Raw genomic sequence first — 19010 nt, 5'->3', positions numbered from 1 at the left:
TATGGCAAAATTGGGTCATTAATGCATTGCTGTTGGAGTTTTGAACTGATCCAACCATTCTGGTTGACAATTTCAACTCTGCTTAAAGGGCTATAAAAAAATGCCTGCCCTTTGATCCAGCCATACCATTGTTGGGTTTGTACCCCAAAGAGATCATAGATAAACAGACTTGTATGAAAATATTTATAGCTGTGCTTTTTTGGTGACAAAGAACTGGAAAAGGAGGGTGTGTCCTTCAATTGGGGAATGGCTGAACAAACTGGGGTATATGCTGGTGATGGAATACTATTGTGCTAAAAGGAATAATAAACTAGAGGAGTTCCAGGTGAACTGGAAAGACCTCCAGGAACTGATGCAGAGCGAAAGGAGCAGAGCCAGAAGAACATTGTATACAGAGACTGATATACTATGTTAAAATCGAATGTAATGGACTTCTGTACCAGCAGAAAGCAACGACACAGGATAGTTCTGTGGGATTTATGGTAAAGAACGCTACCCACATTCAGAGGAAGGACTGCAGGAGAGGAAACATATAAGAAAAACAACTGCTTGAATGCATGGGATGAAGTGGACATGATTGGGGATGTAGACTCAAAACTACCACACCAATGCATCTATCAACAATTTAGAAATAGGTCTAGATCAATGAGTGGAAATGTGCATCGGCCATGGGTGGGGGGATAGTGAGGGGTGAAGGGGAAAGTAGGAGCATGAATCATGTAACCAGGTTAAAAATGAATATTAATAAATGTTTAAAAAATTTAAAAAATGAAACAATCCTTGCATCAAATTAAAAAAAAAAACTTACATCTACATATAGGGAAATAAGAAAGCATATTCAAAATAAGTATGATGAATTTTTTTTTGCATGAGACAGTGAGACCAAAAGAACTTGAACAGGTTTCATGTAAGAGGTAGCACTCAATCAGATTTTTCAAGAAAGTTAGGAATTGGAAGAGGCTGAAATGAGAAAGGACTATATTACAGGAATGAACAACGTATTACAGAGGTCAAAAGGAAATGGAATGTTAAGCATAAAGTCAATTTTACTAGAACATATATTTCAAGGATAGAACTTATTTCCACCTTTCCTTAAAAAAGATGTGATAACTATGTATACTTAATACAAATAAAGTCATCACAGCACAATAGCTAGAGTTCAAGTCTTGGCACCAAAAAATTTTGGTTTTAAATCGTCCCTCTGATACTTACTCTTTCATATTGGGTAGATAATTCAATGACCATAAATCTCAGGAAAATCCCTAGGAATTAGCTACTAAATTTTCGACTGTTGTGATCTGTATTGGTGAAAAGAAGGATTTGCAGGTGACAAAATCACAGATTCTTCTGATATGCCTATTTGTATATTTCTATTTTCAAATAAAGGCATGTTCCAGCTCTATATCTATAAACCTGTGAGAGTGCAGTATATTGGGGACAACTTCTTAGTTGTAGCTATTCCAAGATACACTGCTGACAATGTTGAAAGATGTCAGTTTCATAAAAATAGTGGATTGTGTGTGTATGTGTGCATATGAAGCATATGTTCATGAAAAGAGCCTTGCTAACAGCATCTAAAGTTTTCCCCCCAAATAAAGACTTGAAGTGTTCTTTTCTGAACGTTAAGTAGTCAGATAATACCACGTCAATTGTTTTCCCTGCATCTGCAGAGGAATAAACTAAATGATTTAATTGATTTTTTCCCTATCTCTATTGCCAAACACCAAACAGCATTCATCGGGTGTTTCAATGACCTATACTCCCTATTCTCTAAGTTTCCTTGCCTCTGAAAACTCTCTGTATCCCAAAGCACCTAGCTACTGAATCTAACAAATATGGAAAGATTGGGGTGAAAACAAAAAATGTGGACAAAGAATGAGTGAATACAGCAGTAACTACATCTGTTCTAGGATCACCTAACCATGGTATGTGGGGAGTTTGGGGCAGGTAGGAAAAGAATGGTAGATTTTGTTTCTTTGTATTTTGTTTTTATTTTGCTCAAGTGGGTGCTGCTACAGAAGCAGGTGTTCTTTTCAGACAGTTATGAGAAAGAAAAGGAGATGGGGAAAGGAAAGGGAAGTAAAGAGGGGCAGTAAGAGGAATTTTATGGATAATGCTCCATTCTCATTCAGCAAGAGAAGATATTGCCACTCCTATTATATACATTACTTCATTCTTTTTTTCCCCTGTTTTTTTAAACCTATCCTGGCATCTGGACAATATTCCTTGCTCCCTCAACACTAGGGTACAAATTCCTGCCTCTTGTATTCTCAGGTATAGACTACTAACTAGCCTATGTACTTTTGGAAGAGATACCTAAAAATTCTAAAAAGGTCCTAAGCCTAAGAGCCTCTTGAAAGTAGATTATTGCTTTTCTGTAAACCATCCAGAGAAGTCCCTGGGCTCTTATCTATATGAGGACAGATAGCTAAACTGTTTACTCTCTGGACACTCCTTGGTTTCTTGTCTTTTGTCTTCTTATTCTTTGCCCAATAGCATTTTCCATAACATTTCCTGGCTTCCTACTCACTAGAAAAAGAGATCCTTGCTCTCTTTTTATTCTTTTCTCCAGGAAGTTTCTTGACATCCAATCCATCAAGATATAGACACATTCTTTATCTGTCAATTCTCTCTATATTTTCCTTGCCTCCTGGCCAGTAGAAGACAGATTCCCTTGGTTTTTGCTATACTATTCTATGAATCATCCTCTAGTCTGGATAATAACCCTTTAGTCAGTTCTGTTTGACCTACCTGGTCTGTGATGAGCAACTACTGCTTCGATATCATCTTGGATAAAACATGTGGAGTAAAATCTTTAATTAACTTGGGTTATTAAATAATATCAAAAGCCTACTACAACATTACCAGAATGAAAAGGAATACAGAAAGCTTGTATGTAGATAAAGATAAATAAAAAACGAAGTCTGAAAGAGAAAATGATTAGAATCCAATGGCAGAATCTTCAGAGTACAGTGAGACAGTATGTCCCCTGGAAAAGATGACAAAGTCATGAATTCCTATCCACTACTTTTTTTTACCCTCTAAAGGATCATTATCATGTATTAACATGAATTTCTCTCCAGACAGTAGGTTATTACATGAGGTATCAACACGATGCAACTCCAATTTCTAGTATTCTTAAAATTTCTTCTCTTGGTCTCTATCCAGGGGATTGAGACTAGTCTCTCCAATCACTAGGTTTTAATTGAACTAATAATGTCCTTCTAAGACCAAATGAATGTCTTCCCCAATTTGGCTTCTTACACAAGAGATCCTCCTGCACCTTTGAACTGTACATTACTATAATCCTCTTTGAATTAAAATTGCAGGTTAACTATAAGAAAGTTCAAAGTGCTCATTCTTTACTTCTGGGGCAGTATATACACTATTGCTATGAACCACTGAAATATAAGGCCACAATTCCGTAGTGAGGAGTCTACTGCATTGTATAGTTAGGTCCTGATTAGAATGAATACTGAATACTCTGAAGTGATTGAATTCTCACACTGCATATCTCAATTGGGTTAAATTATCATATTTTAAAGAGTAATAATTTTGAATAGTGAAAATTCAAACATATACAACCACTACAGTAGATTCATTATTTTCAAAATTTGAGACTAAGCAGGAAAAGAAAAGACATGTTGTAATCATGACTCATATTTTAGCTAGGAGACTATTAGCATCTTCTGTCCATCTCAAAACCATTGATAGTTACTCCATCTCTTTCCCTTTTACTTTTTTTTCCTCCCATCATGCAGAATTAACAATAAACCTAGGCACTTTACAAAAAAGAATTTGATAAAAAAAAAAAGTTTGTGTGGGATAAGTTAGGAAAGAGATATCAAACGCCACAGGAAGTGAGAGTTAAAGTTATTCAGTCAAAATATATTTATTAAGTGCCTACTATGTTCTAGGTGCTGTGCCAACAGGCGAGTGTCACTATATTGTAGAATACTTAGGGATGAGAGAGGTATAAGGAGAAGACTGTAAAGGAGAGGTGCAAGTTAAGAAGGATTTTAATTGTCAAACAGCACAATAAATATATATAATCTTCAAGGCGATACAGAGCCACTGGAGTTTATTGTGTAGAGGGGGAGATATGGTCAGAAGTGTACTGTGTTAAGATCATTTTGACAGCTTAGTGGAGAATTGGATTAGGGTGGGGAAAGAAATGTGGCATGGAGGCAATAGTCCAGACATGAGATAATAAGGCCTTGAACCAGAGTGTTGGCCAAATCAGAGGAAAGAAAGGAGCTTTTGTGAGAAATATTACTAAGGAAAATCCTCAGTACTTGGTAACAAATTGTATATAAAAGGTGAGAAATAGTCATAGGTAGAGGATGGCACCTAAATTTCCAGCCTGGTTGACTGGGAATGTGATGGTGCCTGTGACAATAATAAATTGAGAAGTTGGGAGGGTTAGTGGCAGGGGACTGTGCAGCTAATAAGTTTAGGTTTGAGCATTTTGAATTTGAGAAGTCTAATAGGTAGTTAGTAAGAGAGGTCAGCAGAGAGGTTGAGGGTGGATAAGTGGATTAAAACATTAGAGCTAATGAGATCATTTGAAATATAAATGAAGAGAAAAGAGCCTAGATGCAAATATATAGTTTAATTTAGTTTGGAAATCTAAATATTTTAACTTAGAAGACATGCAGATCCATATTTCCCAGGGACGCTTCTGGGATTCAATCAATTAGGAAAAAATACTAGCTTCAATAAAAACAAATCCATTGGTTGGTAATTGCCTGGATTTGTCAACAGGCCTTTCATGACATTTTTTATTCGTAATCACTCTACAGCCATTGCAATAAGTCAGTGCCAAACAATCCACAGTTACATCTCAATGATGTTTAATACAGTCCCACAGAATTGTTGAAATAATAACTGTAGCTACCTATGGACCCATTTTGCTCTTTTACTTTAAAAAAAACTGTCTTATCTTTATAAGCTGTATAAATGAAGAATAAATATTTATTACCTTTATAAACTGTAAAAATGGAGAAAAATATCTATTATGAATTTTATATTTTGTCTAGAAGAGTAATATTATTGTAAGAAATAGTCAGAATCAGGAATCTAGCGCTTACATTAAGAGAATGAGGAGGAAGAAGGAAAGGGAAAGAAGAAAGACAAGTAGAAAAATAAGGGGAAAGAGAAGTGAAAGAGAAAATAAATAAAAGGGAGTCCAGTTTCTACAAATACTATCAGATTATTTTTAAAACTTTTTTCTTTTATTTCCTGAACAACACTTCAATTCAATTTGAAATGTATGTAAACTATTTCTAGGATTTGACAAACACAATACCTGTAAAACATTAGAAATAGAAAGATATAAAGAAAAGAATAATTTTTTCCTAGATTTTTCTAGATGTTACCTCCAATAAGTTACCTCAGAAATAAAATTCATTAATAAAAAATTTTGAAATTATAAAACATCTATAGTTCAGATAAAATTATATTAAAAACCCAGTTGAAAGAAGTTTTCAGTAATTTTTCATTGTTCAAGAAGACATCATCATTTTTTTCAAGTGTTTTTCTCTATAACTTTACATTTCTGAGAATTTGAAGTGTGACAAAATTGCCTTTGCTTAGTAATTGTATGTTTTGATAGTAAAATATTCATTTTATTACTAAAGTTCAGTCAGTTCATATGTTGGATTAAAATGAGAGTAAACTTAATATGGTATAACTTTAGCTAAATTAAATATGTATATTCATTTATATTTTTATAAATTCATTTACAAATCATTTTAAAGTATTTCTGAACTTCCCAAAGTCTACGTCTGTGACTGCCTATACTTGTTATAAAAGGATGATGATATATCAAAAAGAAGAAAAAAATCTTAATCATGTATCTTTAATCAAACTCTCTTAACATCCTTGACATAAATTAAGCCATAAATAGTGTGATTCCATTTCATTTCAACTATTACCTACTAAAAATCATTTGTATAGTCATGAAGCTAATTTATGCAATATTTTGTTATTTCAACAGGAATAACAATTTCAAAAAGTCAGATTTTATATATAGACAATAGTTCTATTTTCTTTTTTTTTTAATCAGCTGCATAGATTCAAAAGAAACTAAGATTTTAGGGACAGATATATTAAAATAGCATCATGTTCCTACAGCTAAAATTAATAATTATATTCTTAAGCATTATATTTAATATTTGAAATGAGTATTAAATATGAAAATTCATGTTATTTTGTGAAATATTATCATTTTCCCCAGTCAAAATCATAGTCTGGGATGCTTTTTATTTTTCTAAATGTATGTCAATAGAAAGGGAAATAAGGTTATTTTGGTTGCTTCTCTGAATAGTCTAAACGAAATCTATAAATCATTCAATTAGGAAAACAAAGGCAATTAATAAAGTCCAGCTCAATTTTAAGCAAATACAACATCCCACTTAATTTAAGAGCTTCTTGGTAGTTTGATTAATTTCATCATGGCAAGCACTCAAATGGAGATTATTTGTTCTAGACTCAAATAAATTGAATCATTTCATTTAACCATCCCAAGCCACATAATATCTTTATCATTTTAGTTCAGTGAAGGGCTTTTGAATATTATGATAAAATTGTTACTGGAAATTAGAATTTTTAATCTGCATTTAAGCTATTTATGTAAAAGAAATTGAAGGACATAGGAAGCTGGTGAAAAAAGTCATAGAAATACTAAAAATAGAATTAGCAATGTTTATTTTATTTAAAAAGTTGAAATCAAGTTATCTTTAGAGTTTATGACTTGCAAACGAAAGTATTTAATATTTAACATGTTTAAATACATTTAGCAGCAGTTTGGTAATCAAAAGAAATAATTTGTGTCATATCATGAAAATAAGTTTATTATGATTAGAATATTTCAGATTATGATTAAAATATTTAGAAGAAAATATGTTCACCTTTCTTATCATCGAAGTACAGAGTCTGTTGAGCTGGATTTGACCACTGGAGGGAGGTGTTATCATTTTGATCAACCCTACAGGTCAAATTTGCTGTTCCGCCTTCAACAACTGTAACATTCTGAGTCAGTGGAAACTGCCCTTGGCTGCCTAAAGGGTGGTTAAAAGAAAATGTGAAAGTTAGAGACCTTACTTCCAGTAAGCTGTATAATCATAAATAAACTTAAATATTCTTAGTAAAGAAGCATAAAAATACAAAAGAAAAAATATGGTAAAGATATATTTAATAAGTGACATTGCCATAATATATAGAATTTTAAATAGTAGCACTGAGGTTTTTAGAAAGTCCTCATTATTACTACAAAGATATTGTATAATTGCGCACAAAACCAAAACATGTATTCAAGTAAGATAATCATTTTTATTGACCCCACTATGTAATATGATATTCTTCAGAGACAGGAAAGTTAAAAAACTTTAGGTGAATTGTATGCTTAAATAATTTCCTCAATGCTCAAAGGTAAATATAAAGCTCAATCAAAAGTAAAATCTATGAAATGTGGTTACTGAACATGTAGCCTCCATTTGTCATTTTTTAAAAAAAATGTATTACTGCTATTCACAGAGATTCTTTATTTACAAGTTCAAAATATAATGCAAATTATTTATTTGGAGAGATGTTAGAAGAGGTCTCATGACAATAAAGGTAATATATTGAATCATGTCTTGGAGGATCATATAATATGAGCTAGAAGGGACCTTTGAGATCATATTATTCAGCCTTTTCATTGGACAGATAAGAAAATTGAGGCTTAGAAAGATTGACATTTTCTTAAGGTCTCATAACTACCAAGTGACTAGAATCAGGATTTGAACCCACATTCTTTGACTGCAAAGCCAGTAAGTAATCTTGCCTCATCATCACATTGTCTCTTCTATATTTTTTGTTTACGCTAATTTAAGTTGCATAATTTTTTTAGCAAATATTTTTTACAAAGTGAACTATAATTTGACTAATAAAGCTATAGAACAGTGATGGGCAACCTTTTGAGAATGGTGTATCAAAATTTGCCAAAAAAACAAGCATAACTCAGCTGGTTTATCACTTCAAGAAAAAAACATAATTTTGTTATATTTATAGTTTAAATAACAAAAAATGTATAATTGTAATATATAACTGTGTTTAATAAATCAAAATAGGTTAATCAATATAGGTGGAATTGTCATCTATAGTGCACAGAGTGTCTACACTACAGCAAATGTTTCATCCTTGGCATGTGGTCCCATACTTCTCTGTATGCGGCCGCATGTGGCCAATTGTCATCAAAAATGGCTACCATACCATAGATTTGCCATCATCGCTATAGAATATGCAATAAGTAAATTATAACAAAGTAAGATAACTGAGAAATATGGCAAGGTGGGTGACAAATATGAACTGGGCAAAAAAAAAAAAGTTTACTAGAGCTAAATTAAAAATAATATTTTCTGAGCAAGGTAACTCATGAAGTGAAGAATAATCTATATATCCAACTATAATAGTATGACTTGATCATAACCATGAAAAATATTTCCTTTTTAATTAGTTTTGTAATGATTGTATCATGCTCATAAGCACCACTTGGTATTATGTTCTAATTCCAAACATTAAAAAAAAAATCTTATTTCCATGAAAGTTGCTGATTGGCACTATAAGAGACAAAAGAGCCTGAAGGGGAAAATTTCTTCACCAACCCAAATGACACAAGTACACAGGTTCATGACCATATTATATAATTAAGCCTATCAAGTATAAGAGAGCTTATACCAGGAGCTTTGACAAGTTAAAGGCAACAATTCAGAGTCACTATAGAAACTCCACCAGGATACCTCCCTATAATCTTTTGGGTGGAGTTTTCAAATTGGGGTTAGAAGATGTCTAGAATAAATTCTTTGAGAGTTGACTTGAAAGCCATCAGGAGCCAGAGTGGGATGGTTTCGCTTTCAGCTCAGAAGTGACCTCTAGCCGGGAAAACATGGAGAACCATCAATCTTGTGAAGTGAGGTGAGGAGAAAAGCCACATCAAACAAAATGTGAGCAAAGACAGAAAGAATAAATGCTGAATGAGCCAGATTGCCAGCTCATAAACATCAAACTAAGCATTATTTTAAGTTGCTTTTTCCCCCTCTTTTGTTTTTCAAGATATTTTTCTGAACTGTATGATGTGTTTTTAAAAGTCTTTTAGTAGTAAAGGAGACACTATACAATTCATTTTTATCAGTTGTCCACAAGACAAGGGTATAGAATCAGATAATAGAGTCTATAGAAATTGTTGATTGGCTTAGAGAGATTAAAAGACTTGCTCAAGGTTATATAACTGATTGATGCAAGGACTAAAGGCTGGAATCTGTAGCTTATAGCAATTGTCACACCATCATGTCCTTTTTATCTTATAACAGAATACTAATATAACACATTTTAGAAAATTTTCTGTGAAAAGTTACATTTTAATAATTCACAAGTTTATTTCAACAAATCAGTGTTAAGTTGGAAAAGGTTTATTAGAATGAAATGAGCAAATTGTTGGAAAGGTGGAATTTTTCTCAATGGATTTAATACAAAATGCAGTGTAAAGAAAGATTAAGTCAAGTGACTTAAATATGACATAGAACTGAGTTTGATAATAGACTTCAGTCTTTCAGCTGGTGAATTAAGAGCAGAACTACAGTAAATGTATACTTAAGGGGGAATTGAAAGTTAATGATATAAAGACCAATAGGTGTTTATTTGCTAAAACCAATACAAAAATAACTTCAGGACATCAAGATTGCCATACTAGAGCAGTATCATGTGAGTATACTTTTTTTATTTTTAGCATTTATTGACCTACTGATGTTCCCATTTTTCTCAGATATCATTCAGTTTGACAGGCTTCTCCCAATATATCCTTAACTTTCCATCCTGAATAATAGTGACTAGGATGAACTAATTGCCTAGATAGAGTAAGGTGAACCAGTAAAAATCTACTGGTCACTGTTTATATAGAGCTCTAGTCATAGGGAAGGCTAGATTCAAAAGTTGTACTCTTAAAAATGCATTTTAAATTAATTACATTCCAGGGACTAATATATAATGGTAATGCCTACCAAGGTAAAGTCTGATCCTGTGAATTTATAGATGAAATAAATGAAGATGTCTAAGATGACTTTTTTATACCCTAGGACTTCAACACACAGAAATGTCATGGTTTCTAAAATGTCATGGTTTCTAAAATATATAACATCTGTATAATGAACAATATGGACTTCTTATTTTTAGAAGGGAAATTTTTTACTTTGTTCTTTATTCTCTTCTTCAATAAAAAATTTATTCTTTTTCCCCATCATTAGTTGTAAAAAACTATTTCCCTCCCTTACTTTATGAATTCTTTTTTTAAACAATAACTTTGTCATTCTGAAAAAAATTGACCAATTTGTTTTTTTTTCTTATACTACATAAAATGATCTTGTATTACTTAGTTTTTCTTATTTTAATAGATTTTTCTCTTCCTTACATGGCCACATTTTGGAACATACTTTTGGTTTATTTTAAATACCTATACCATATGAAAATTAAGAATTTAAATGATAGAAAATTGTTGATGAAAAATTTCTGTAAAGCATTGTTTAAAGTTTCTTCTTTAGACAATTCCCTTTTTTTCCCTCAACCAGGGCAACCTATTTTTATTACTCCCTTTGATATATCTTCTATATCTAGAGCTATGAATGCTGGACAGTTCAAATTGATCCCTTAGCTACAAACAGATCACTAGGCTAAAAAAATGTGAATTAAAACGTATCTCCAGCCAATTTCAGAGTCAGTTTAATACTATACTTTTATCACATATTCCATGCATATGGTTCACTGTCTGAACACTAAGATTTTAGCTCACTTTCCCTGTCGGGAATAAAGAAGCTAAGAACTCAGGTGGTCTTATTGTTGGTGACAGTCTAGGAAGTAACATCATTCAGAGCATAGTGGATTCACAGGGAAAAAGCCACATGAGAAATCCCTGAAGCCAGAATTATTGTCAAAGGAGTCCTGGCAGGCCAAGATGAATGTTTGAGCATCAACAACAGAGCATGGCTTTGCTTTCCAAAATAGCTCTATTCAAGCCTCACTATCTCCTTGAATGGCTGATGAGTAAAGGCAATAGCTTTCTTCACCTCTCTTCTCCTGTTAAAGATTAAGTGTGGGTCATACCAGTGGATCAGTGCACATTGTGCATGAGTGCTTTGTAACTAAGAGCAATAATCATTTGAGATATATCAAGAGAGACAGGCAGAAGTTCAGGCTGTCTATGTGCATGTATGTGTATGTGTATATGAGAAAGAGACAGATAGACACATAGATACAGAGACAGAGAGAGAGACAAAGAGAAACAGGCAGACAGAGACAAAAAGATGGAGAGACAGAGACAGAAGGAGAAGGCAAGGAAGAGAACAAATATGTTATAATTAGTGCTTTTGCAGGTTATTTAGCAGGAACTAAAAATTCTCCCTAAATGAATAACATCACTTCAAAGGAATAGGCAGTTGATCTTTTAAAAACAGAAAGGAAAAAGAGATTTAAAATTATTCTTGGGAGAAAAAAATATACTTTGCATTAGAAAGATAATGCTGGGATTTTGTTCTCCATTTTTTGAACCAGAAGGGAGGAAGGAAGAAGGAAGGAAGAAAGAAAAGGAGGAAAGGTAGTCATATGTAGCAAAAGTTGATCAGTTAGGCCCGCTACATTTTTTAATAGAAATTATAATTAGTAGAAAAAAATGGCATTCAGGATTTTTTGAGTTTGCTTTTTAACTTTAATGTATAATGGAAAGCAGTCCATTTCTTTTAAAAGTTATAATGTTCCAAGAAAGTAAAGAATTCTTGAGCTAGAATAAAACAGTATTTTATTATTAAGTATATACCAGGATAAGATATTTTGCTTGAGGATTTTCCCTATACCTAAACCCTTACTATTTAAAGCACTAATGAGTACTCTCCATAAAAGATAAATCACTTTCATCAAGATCTTGGCCATGTTTGTTCTAAAATACTGAATCTTTAAAAGTTCAAGATAATTCTTACTACTTAGAGTCTAAAAATATACCCAAATGCACACACAGCATGTTATTACTTCCACTAAATTACAAAAGGTATTCAAAACAAATAACTTTCTAATGTGCAAGTTGTGGCTCAGTAGTTGTGTGGACTGAGGCACATATTGTATACTGAAAGGCACCAGCTTAATATATATACTAATGTCATTAAAGCAAACTGATAACTTCTCAAGAGAAGTATTATGGTTTCTATATTTTGCAAGAAAGGAAAATGGAGATAAAATACAGGGAATTAGGAAATTCTTTTCCATTCATTCAGTTATGAATCATCCCTGATTAATTCTTTATATCAGTTTTCTTCCAGTTTCCAGATGCCCCTGAACTGTTTCTATTTCAGATTGTTTTACAAATACTGAGTTCCTTTAAACTTTCCTGTCCAAGACTCCCATGTAGAATTGATTCTTTGATCCAACCTTAGTCTTTCTTGACTGAGCCTATGTTCTAGGGTGCAACACCTGGTATCTACCTTCTGTGCCACCTTTCTGATGCTATGAAGCTATGGAGCATGGCCATCACTATAGTACTGCATGCCAGTTTCCATAGAGACAGGAAGCACTAGAGGGACCTGTGTTCAATAGTAGCTGCCAGACCCAGGCAGGGAAGAGACAAAGCTGGCGGGCAGTGAGACTTGCAAGGCCAAGAAAGGTTGGAAGGGCTTTTTTCTCCTAGTATCAGAAAATAGTATTGCCAAACTGGCAGCTCTGGTCATTGCAATCCTGTAGACCAGATCCTGGTGCTCACTAGGGCTATTCTATAAGAGACCCATTCTGCTCCCAACTCTGGGAGCAGAGACTCCTGTGTACCCAAAACTTGGCCCTCATTCACTATTGGCTTCTTATCCTTAACAAAAGGCTCTTTCAGATTTACAGTAGCTCCCACAGCTCCTGACCCACAGAATCATAATTCTTCTGTACAAATTCTACCTTGCTTTGTCTATTCTAGGACATGACATTAAGCTCTCTAGGCCTCTTACAACAGACCAGTGAACTGATGGAATAACTACTGGATTATTCTAAAACTGTTTACATACTGTTTGAAAAAATAGATAAGTCATGTAATGTTACATAATAACTAACTTTTATTTGTTGAGATGTAGGAAGGCATTTTAAAATATGGTTAATTTTCATTTTTCTGTGGCTGAGCTGATCCTCATAAGACTTATAGAGTAGAGAAAGTTTTTATTCTTCTGATTTTTCGCTTTCTAAAGCCTATTTATATATTAACACATTTCACTATACTATGTATGCCAAAATATACTTCGAGACTACCTTAAATACCATCTTAGTCTTCTCTTAGCAAAATATTCAAATTCATTTAGCACTCCTATATTATGACTTGTTCTTAACAATAATTTTTATTTTATTCCTTTAAAATCCTAATAAATTACTCACATCCTTTTTATTTTGAAAAAATATATTATTATATTACTTTAAAGAAATGTTCTAAAAATTTTATTTCATAGGTTCTGTCTGTTTATCCTTATGCTATATTTCTTCATGGAAATATGAAAAAGGTCTTCTATCTCATCAGAATGGATCCAGAGTTGGAACTATCTAAATGAAGACAGGTTTGCAATGACTTCTTTGGTTCAATAAATACAAAATAGAGTTGATTGAGATATATAGGGTCTACAAACTTGCCCAGGTACCCTTACTGGAATGCAAATTCCTTTAGGGTAGCAACTGTTTTCATTTTTGTCCTTGTATCTCTAGGGGAGAGCACACTGGAGACTCTAATATAGGTTTGCCAAATAAGTTTCATAGTGTGGATCCACATTTTCTTTATTCTAATCTTAGCATTCTACTACACTGGAATACTTATTTCATTTTATCATGCTTTAAAAGATAACAAAATCTATGAATATATAACCATGTTGTTGATTCATTATTAAGTTTTCATCTACTAAGACTAGTATTGTACTGGTTGTTTGACAACCAACACCTAGGGGGGAAAAACACTGTTTAAAGTTTAATCTACACTATTAACATTTCTTCATCACTTGTATAAATCCAAAATATAAAAATAAATAAACTAAGCCCTGATTTATAGTATTAGTCAGTTTCTGAGCTGAAAATACATTGTAAATTTAACAATTGGAGGGGGGAGTACAAACTAGACTTCCAAATATTTTTTTATATGTATAGAAAGTTGGTTCATCCTCCATATATAATTCATTGCTTTAAATGTATCTAAGTGTCTGGTAAAATCTTAAACAACAAAAACAATGTGAAATAACTAATTACAATTGTTCCCAAAAAATCAATACCTTGCCCAATTTTTAAAATGTATTTTGCCATAGACCAAATTTTGTCTTCTGCAAATAGCTATTTAGTTATTATGTTAGAAAGCAAAGAAATATATTCAAACAACAGAATTAAGGAATAGAGAGGAAAAAACATGAATGCCATTTTAAAATTCTCTAACTTCAAAAATGCTTTACGTGATAATTATGTGTGCATAAAGTCACTTTATATTGCTTGAATACTCTTTTCAGGGTGAATGAACAAGCCCTAGAGCTGACTAGTTTTCCTTGCTAAGTGATGAACATTTGAAAGGCAGCCTTCCAAGAAGGAAAAAAAAATTTATGACCACAATCACAGACTGGTTCACAGGGAGGCTCAATCACTTAACTAAATTCTAAATTGATATGTCAACCTGAAGGAAATATTCTGGAAAGGAACACACAGATGGCAGAACTCTTTAGAAGACAGGGTGAGGAATATAGTGCTTATCTTACATAATCAATCTCTACAAGACTGAAAATTGAATGGGTAGGGAAAAGACAATTTTACAATTAAGAGTTCCCAGAAAAGAATTCACATCGAGGGGTACCAGTGAAATATTGATCCATAAATAGTTGATTTTTCTCTCAGTCATGAAATTGTGGTTTAAAATTATCAAATAAGTTGGATTTATAATAAGTGTATAAGATCTCAAAAAATTCTTAGGAAAACCAATCTCTTATCATATTCATAAATGTAAATTAAATGGAAAAATATAATTTAATAAAGTAAAAAAAATCACATGAAGCCCATTTCATATGGATTTGCATGGGGAAAAGAAAATTTAAAATACATTTATTCCCTTTTGGCAAACTTTGACACATAACAGAAAAATATTTACCTGAGAAAAGTTAAAAAGAATTTGATGAAATACTAAAAAAAATTATTAAGATGTATATTTGAATTATTTTAGATTGAAAAAAGGTATCTTAAAGTTAGTAATTTTTAGACAATAGATTAAATTTATACCTGATTGTTGTTTACTCAGCACACCTTTCTTTGATATCTTGAATATTGAAAATATAACACTCTAGGTATGTAATATTAACAACGATCTGAGCTCCTTCATTTCAATATTCAATATTGAGTAGTACTCAAGTACTACTGTTTCATTACAATTCATGGATTATCATACTGTAAAGAATTAATGCTTTGGTTAAACTTAAGGATTAATGAAGAGGTAAATGATATGTATAAGCAGAATGCAAAATATTGTAACAAAAAAAGTATACTAGGCATAGACCAACACCTTAGTTTACTTGTCAGACCTATGGATGAGGGATCAATTTAGGTCAAAACAAGATATATAGAATATTTTAAGATGGAAAAGAGATAACTTCAACTACATTAAATTTTTTTATTTTAACATTTTTTAATTAATTAATCTAGAGCATTTTCCCACAACTACATTAAATTTTAAAAGTTTCTGAACAAACAAAATCAATGCAAATAAGATCAAAAGGCAAACAATAAACTAGGAAAAATATTTATACAAAAATCTCTGAAAAAGGCTTCATTTCTTAAATATGGAGAATTTCTCTATTTTCTCAAAATTTCTCATTACATAGAGAATTGAGCCAAATTTATAAAAATACAAAGCATTTTTCAATTCACAATTGGCCAAAGGAAGTGAACAGGGAAATCTTATATGAAGATATTAAAACTATCTTTAGTCATATGAAAAAATGCTCCAAATCACTATTAATTAGAGAAATGCTAATTGAAACAACTCTAGGGTATACCTCACACCTATCAGACTGGCTAATGTGACAAAAATCGAAAACAATAAATTTTGAAGGGGATGTGGAAAAATTGGGACCTGTTGGTGGAGCTGTGAATGGATATAAGCATTCTGGACAACAATCTGGAATCGTGGTCAAAGGGCCATCATACTATGCATGCCTTTTGAACCAGCAATACCACTAGGTATGTATCCTAAAGAAATCAAAGATAGAAGAAAAGAACCTACTTCTACAAAATATTTTTAGCAGGTCATTTTGTGGTATTAAAGAACTAGAAACTGAAGGGATATCCTCAACTGGGGAATGATTGAACAAGTTGTGTTTTTTTCTTATAATGGAATACTATAGTGCCATGAGAAATGACAGACACGATGATTTAAAAAAAAACAAAACAAAACAGAAAGACTTATATGAAATGATGCAAAGTGAAGTGAGCAAAACCAGGAGAACACAGTAACAATAATAATGTAGAATGATCAACTGTGAATGACTTTACTATTTTCAACAAGGCAATGATCGAAGAAAAATCAGAGGACTCATGATGAAGAAGGATATCTACCACCATAGAAAGAACAGAAGAAGTCTGAGTGCAGAATGAAACATATTATTGTTCACTTAATTTCCTCCATGAATTTTTCTCTAGTGTAAGCAATGTGTTTGGTTTCACAACATAACAAACACGTAAATATGTATTACATGATAATATATGTAATATATATATATATATATCATATTACCTGCCTTCTTGGGGAGAAGGGAGAGGTTGAAGTGAGGGAGAGAACATGTATTATAAAATTTCAGAAAATGAATATTACAAATCATATTAATATATGCTCCAAAAAAAAACACAACATAAAAAAGTATATAGGAGATGTGGTGTAAAGGCTATCATTATACAGATGTATGACTGGAAAAGAAGGTGGCTTAGTCATTGAAAGGGAGCAAAGAGCAAACCAATGAATATCCTCCATGCTCTTTAGATACCAAATCAAGAATTTAGAGAAAGACTTCTCCTCCCCATTCGCCAGTAGGTCAAATGAATTTCCTGTGGTGGATTTATAGGACAACATGAAAAAGAATTGTTTACAAAAAGACATAGATGAGTTGAATTATCTACATCTTTGGAGGGAGTAACCATTTCAATAAGTTCACAGATCTCTCTAAATTTCAAAGTGTCATTTGCTAATGTAAGAAGGTGGTCATTTAAAATAAATTAGATGGAAATATTTTAATTAGACATTGATGTTGGAAAGGGCAAATTCATGCCTCTATCAATTTGAATAATTTGATTTTTGTACACAGAATAGAAAGCATTTGATTTTTTAATGTATTTTGTAAAACGTACAAGAGAACTGAAAATGTGTTAAAATGGTACTCAATTAGTCCAGATTATGAAGTTATTCTGTGTAACTAAGCATTACAAAAAATCTCCATTAATTTTAATTTTAAAATAAAACTTTTTGACATATGAAGTGAATTCATTTCCAGAAATGAAGAGTTATATTTTCTACAATTATGTTCCAACTCCATATTGTTTTTTAAAATACCTAAAATAACAAGAAAAAATGTTGCTATATGTTTTACATTGATTATTAGCATAGGTTTGTAAAGGCATCACTTATTTAGAATCATTTATTTAGGCTTGAAAGAAGGTCCTCAAGGACCTTGGAGATCATCAAATGAAATAATATATGTGAGGAAGATGGTTGTGTAGGGCATGAAGCTTTCTCACTTTCCTTGTACCTCCTACAAACAACCAAAAATAACTCCACAGAATCAAAGCTAAAAGCAGCAGAAATAGACAGAAGTCAGAATTAAAACTGAACAGCCTGGGAAAACAAGGGAGGAAGGTTTCTGACTTCCTGGCTTCAATCTCATTGTTATAGGCCGGGGAGGCAGGAACAGAGAAAATGTAATGGAATCAACAAAGTAACCTGTAGGTCCTGTATTGGTAAGCTCACCTTGTTTGCTTAGCTTGGGGAAGATACCACTGGAATTCTCAGGAAGAGAGATCTGGAGATGTCTGCTGTAGCTGCAGGAAGGGGACACTGGATTCTGTAGATATAAGCTTTGAGGGCAGGAGCTCTAGCCTCATGGCTAGGGAAGAGGAACTTTGGAGGCCAGTAAATACACACTGGATACCTGCTCTGTTCTGGGGTCCAGTAGTAGGAGAGAATGAGTGAGGAAGGAGCAGGCACCAGCGAGTGTGGTTGGTGAGGGACTGGGGCTGCCTCAGCTGTGGTATCTCCTTGAAAGAGGAGTCCCTCTTCACAGAGGGAGGGCTGCTTGCAGTAGCAATGGTAGAAATCCCCTGGACTCTGGTCAGAGCACCTCAGATCAATCATGGACTGAGCCTTGAGCTGTAGCCCTGGGATTACAACAAACTATGGATTATAAAATCTGGAATGACTAAATATGAACCAGGTAAAAACAAATGTAAAAAAATCCTGAAATATGAGGTAACTTAACCAAGGCCAATAGGAACCCTAGAATCCAATAAAAAGCCAATAATTAAATCTATTGACCTAGCAGTCAAAATTTAAAAAAAAAAAAAAAAGAGCAAGCAAAGAAGAACCCAACTAGTGATAGCTATTATGAAGGGAAGAAAAAACCTCAGCTCAAACTCAGAGGACAGTGAAGTAGAATACCTACTTCAAAAACAGCAAAGAAGGGCTTCCTGGTTAAGATGGCGGCAGAATAAAAAGCAGTGTTTAACCTCTCCTAACCAAAACATAAAGGACTCCTCAAGGGGACATAAAAACAAATCCAGACGAATGGAGGGACCCCACAACAGGGTGCAGCATGGAAGGTACATGGAATCTGGGCATTTCCATGCTATAAAGGGGTGAAACAGCCCTCACTAAATCGTGAGCTGAGCAATCCCTCCCCCCCCCCCACCTACAACGCCAAAGCCAGCTCAAGAGAAATAGAGCAAGTTTGGGGCACCCATTG

At 33.0% G+C, this 19010-nt stretch overlaps 1 protein-coding gene across 1 annotated transcript in view; it reads right to left on the bottom strand.

Annotated features, from left to right (window-relative positions):
• Window positions 1-19010, bottom strand: part of CADM2 (cell adhesion molecule 2) — a gene marked incomplete at its 5' end in the record, with an annotated part of 414789 nt that overhangs the window by 308955 nt on the left and 86824 nt on the right. The window contains one exon of the mRNA XM_044669250.1: window positions 6912-7061. Coding sequence (XP_044525185.1) covers window positions 6912-7061 — 150 coding nt within the window. The remainder of the gene's footprint in view (window positions 1-6911; window positions 7062-19010) is intronic.

This window comes from Gracilinanus agilis, chromosome 3 (assembly GCF_016433145.1).
Source record: "Gracilinanus agilis isolate LMUSP501 chromosome 3, AgileGrace, whole genome shotgun sequence".
In the NCBI taxonomy this organism is placed as follows: Eukaryota; Metazoa; Chordata; class Mammalia; order Didelphimorphia; family Didelphidae; genus Gracilinanus; species Gracilinanus agilis.
This window is presented reverse-complemented; position numbering and strand designations above follow the sequence as displayed.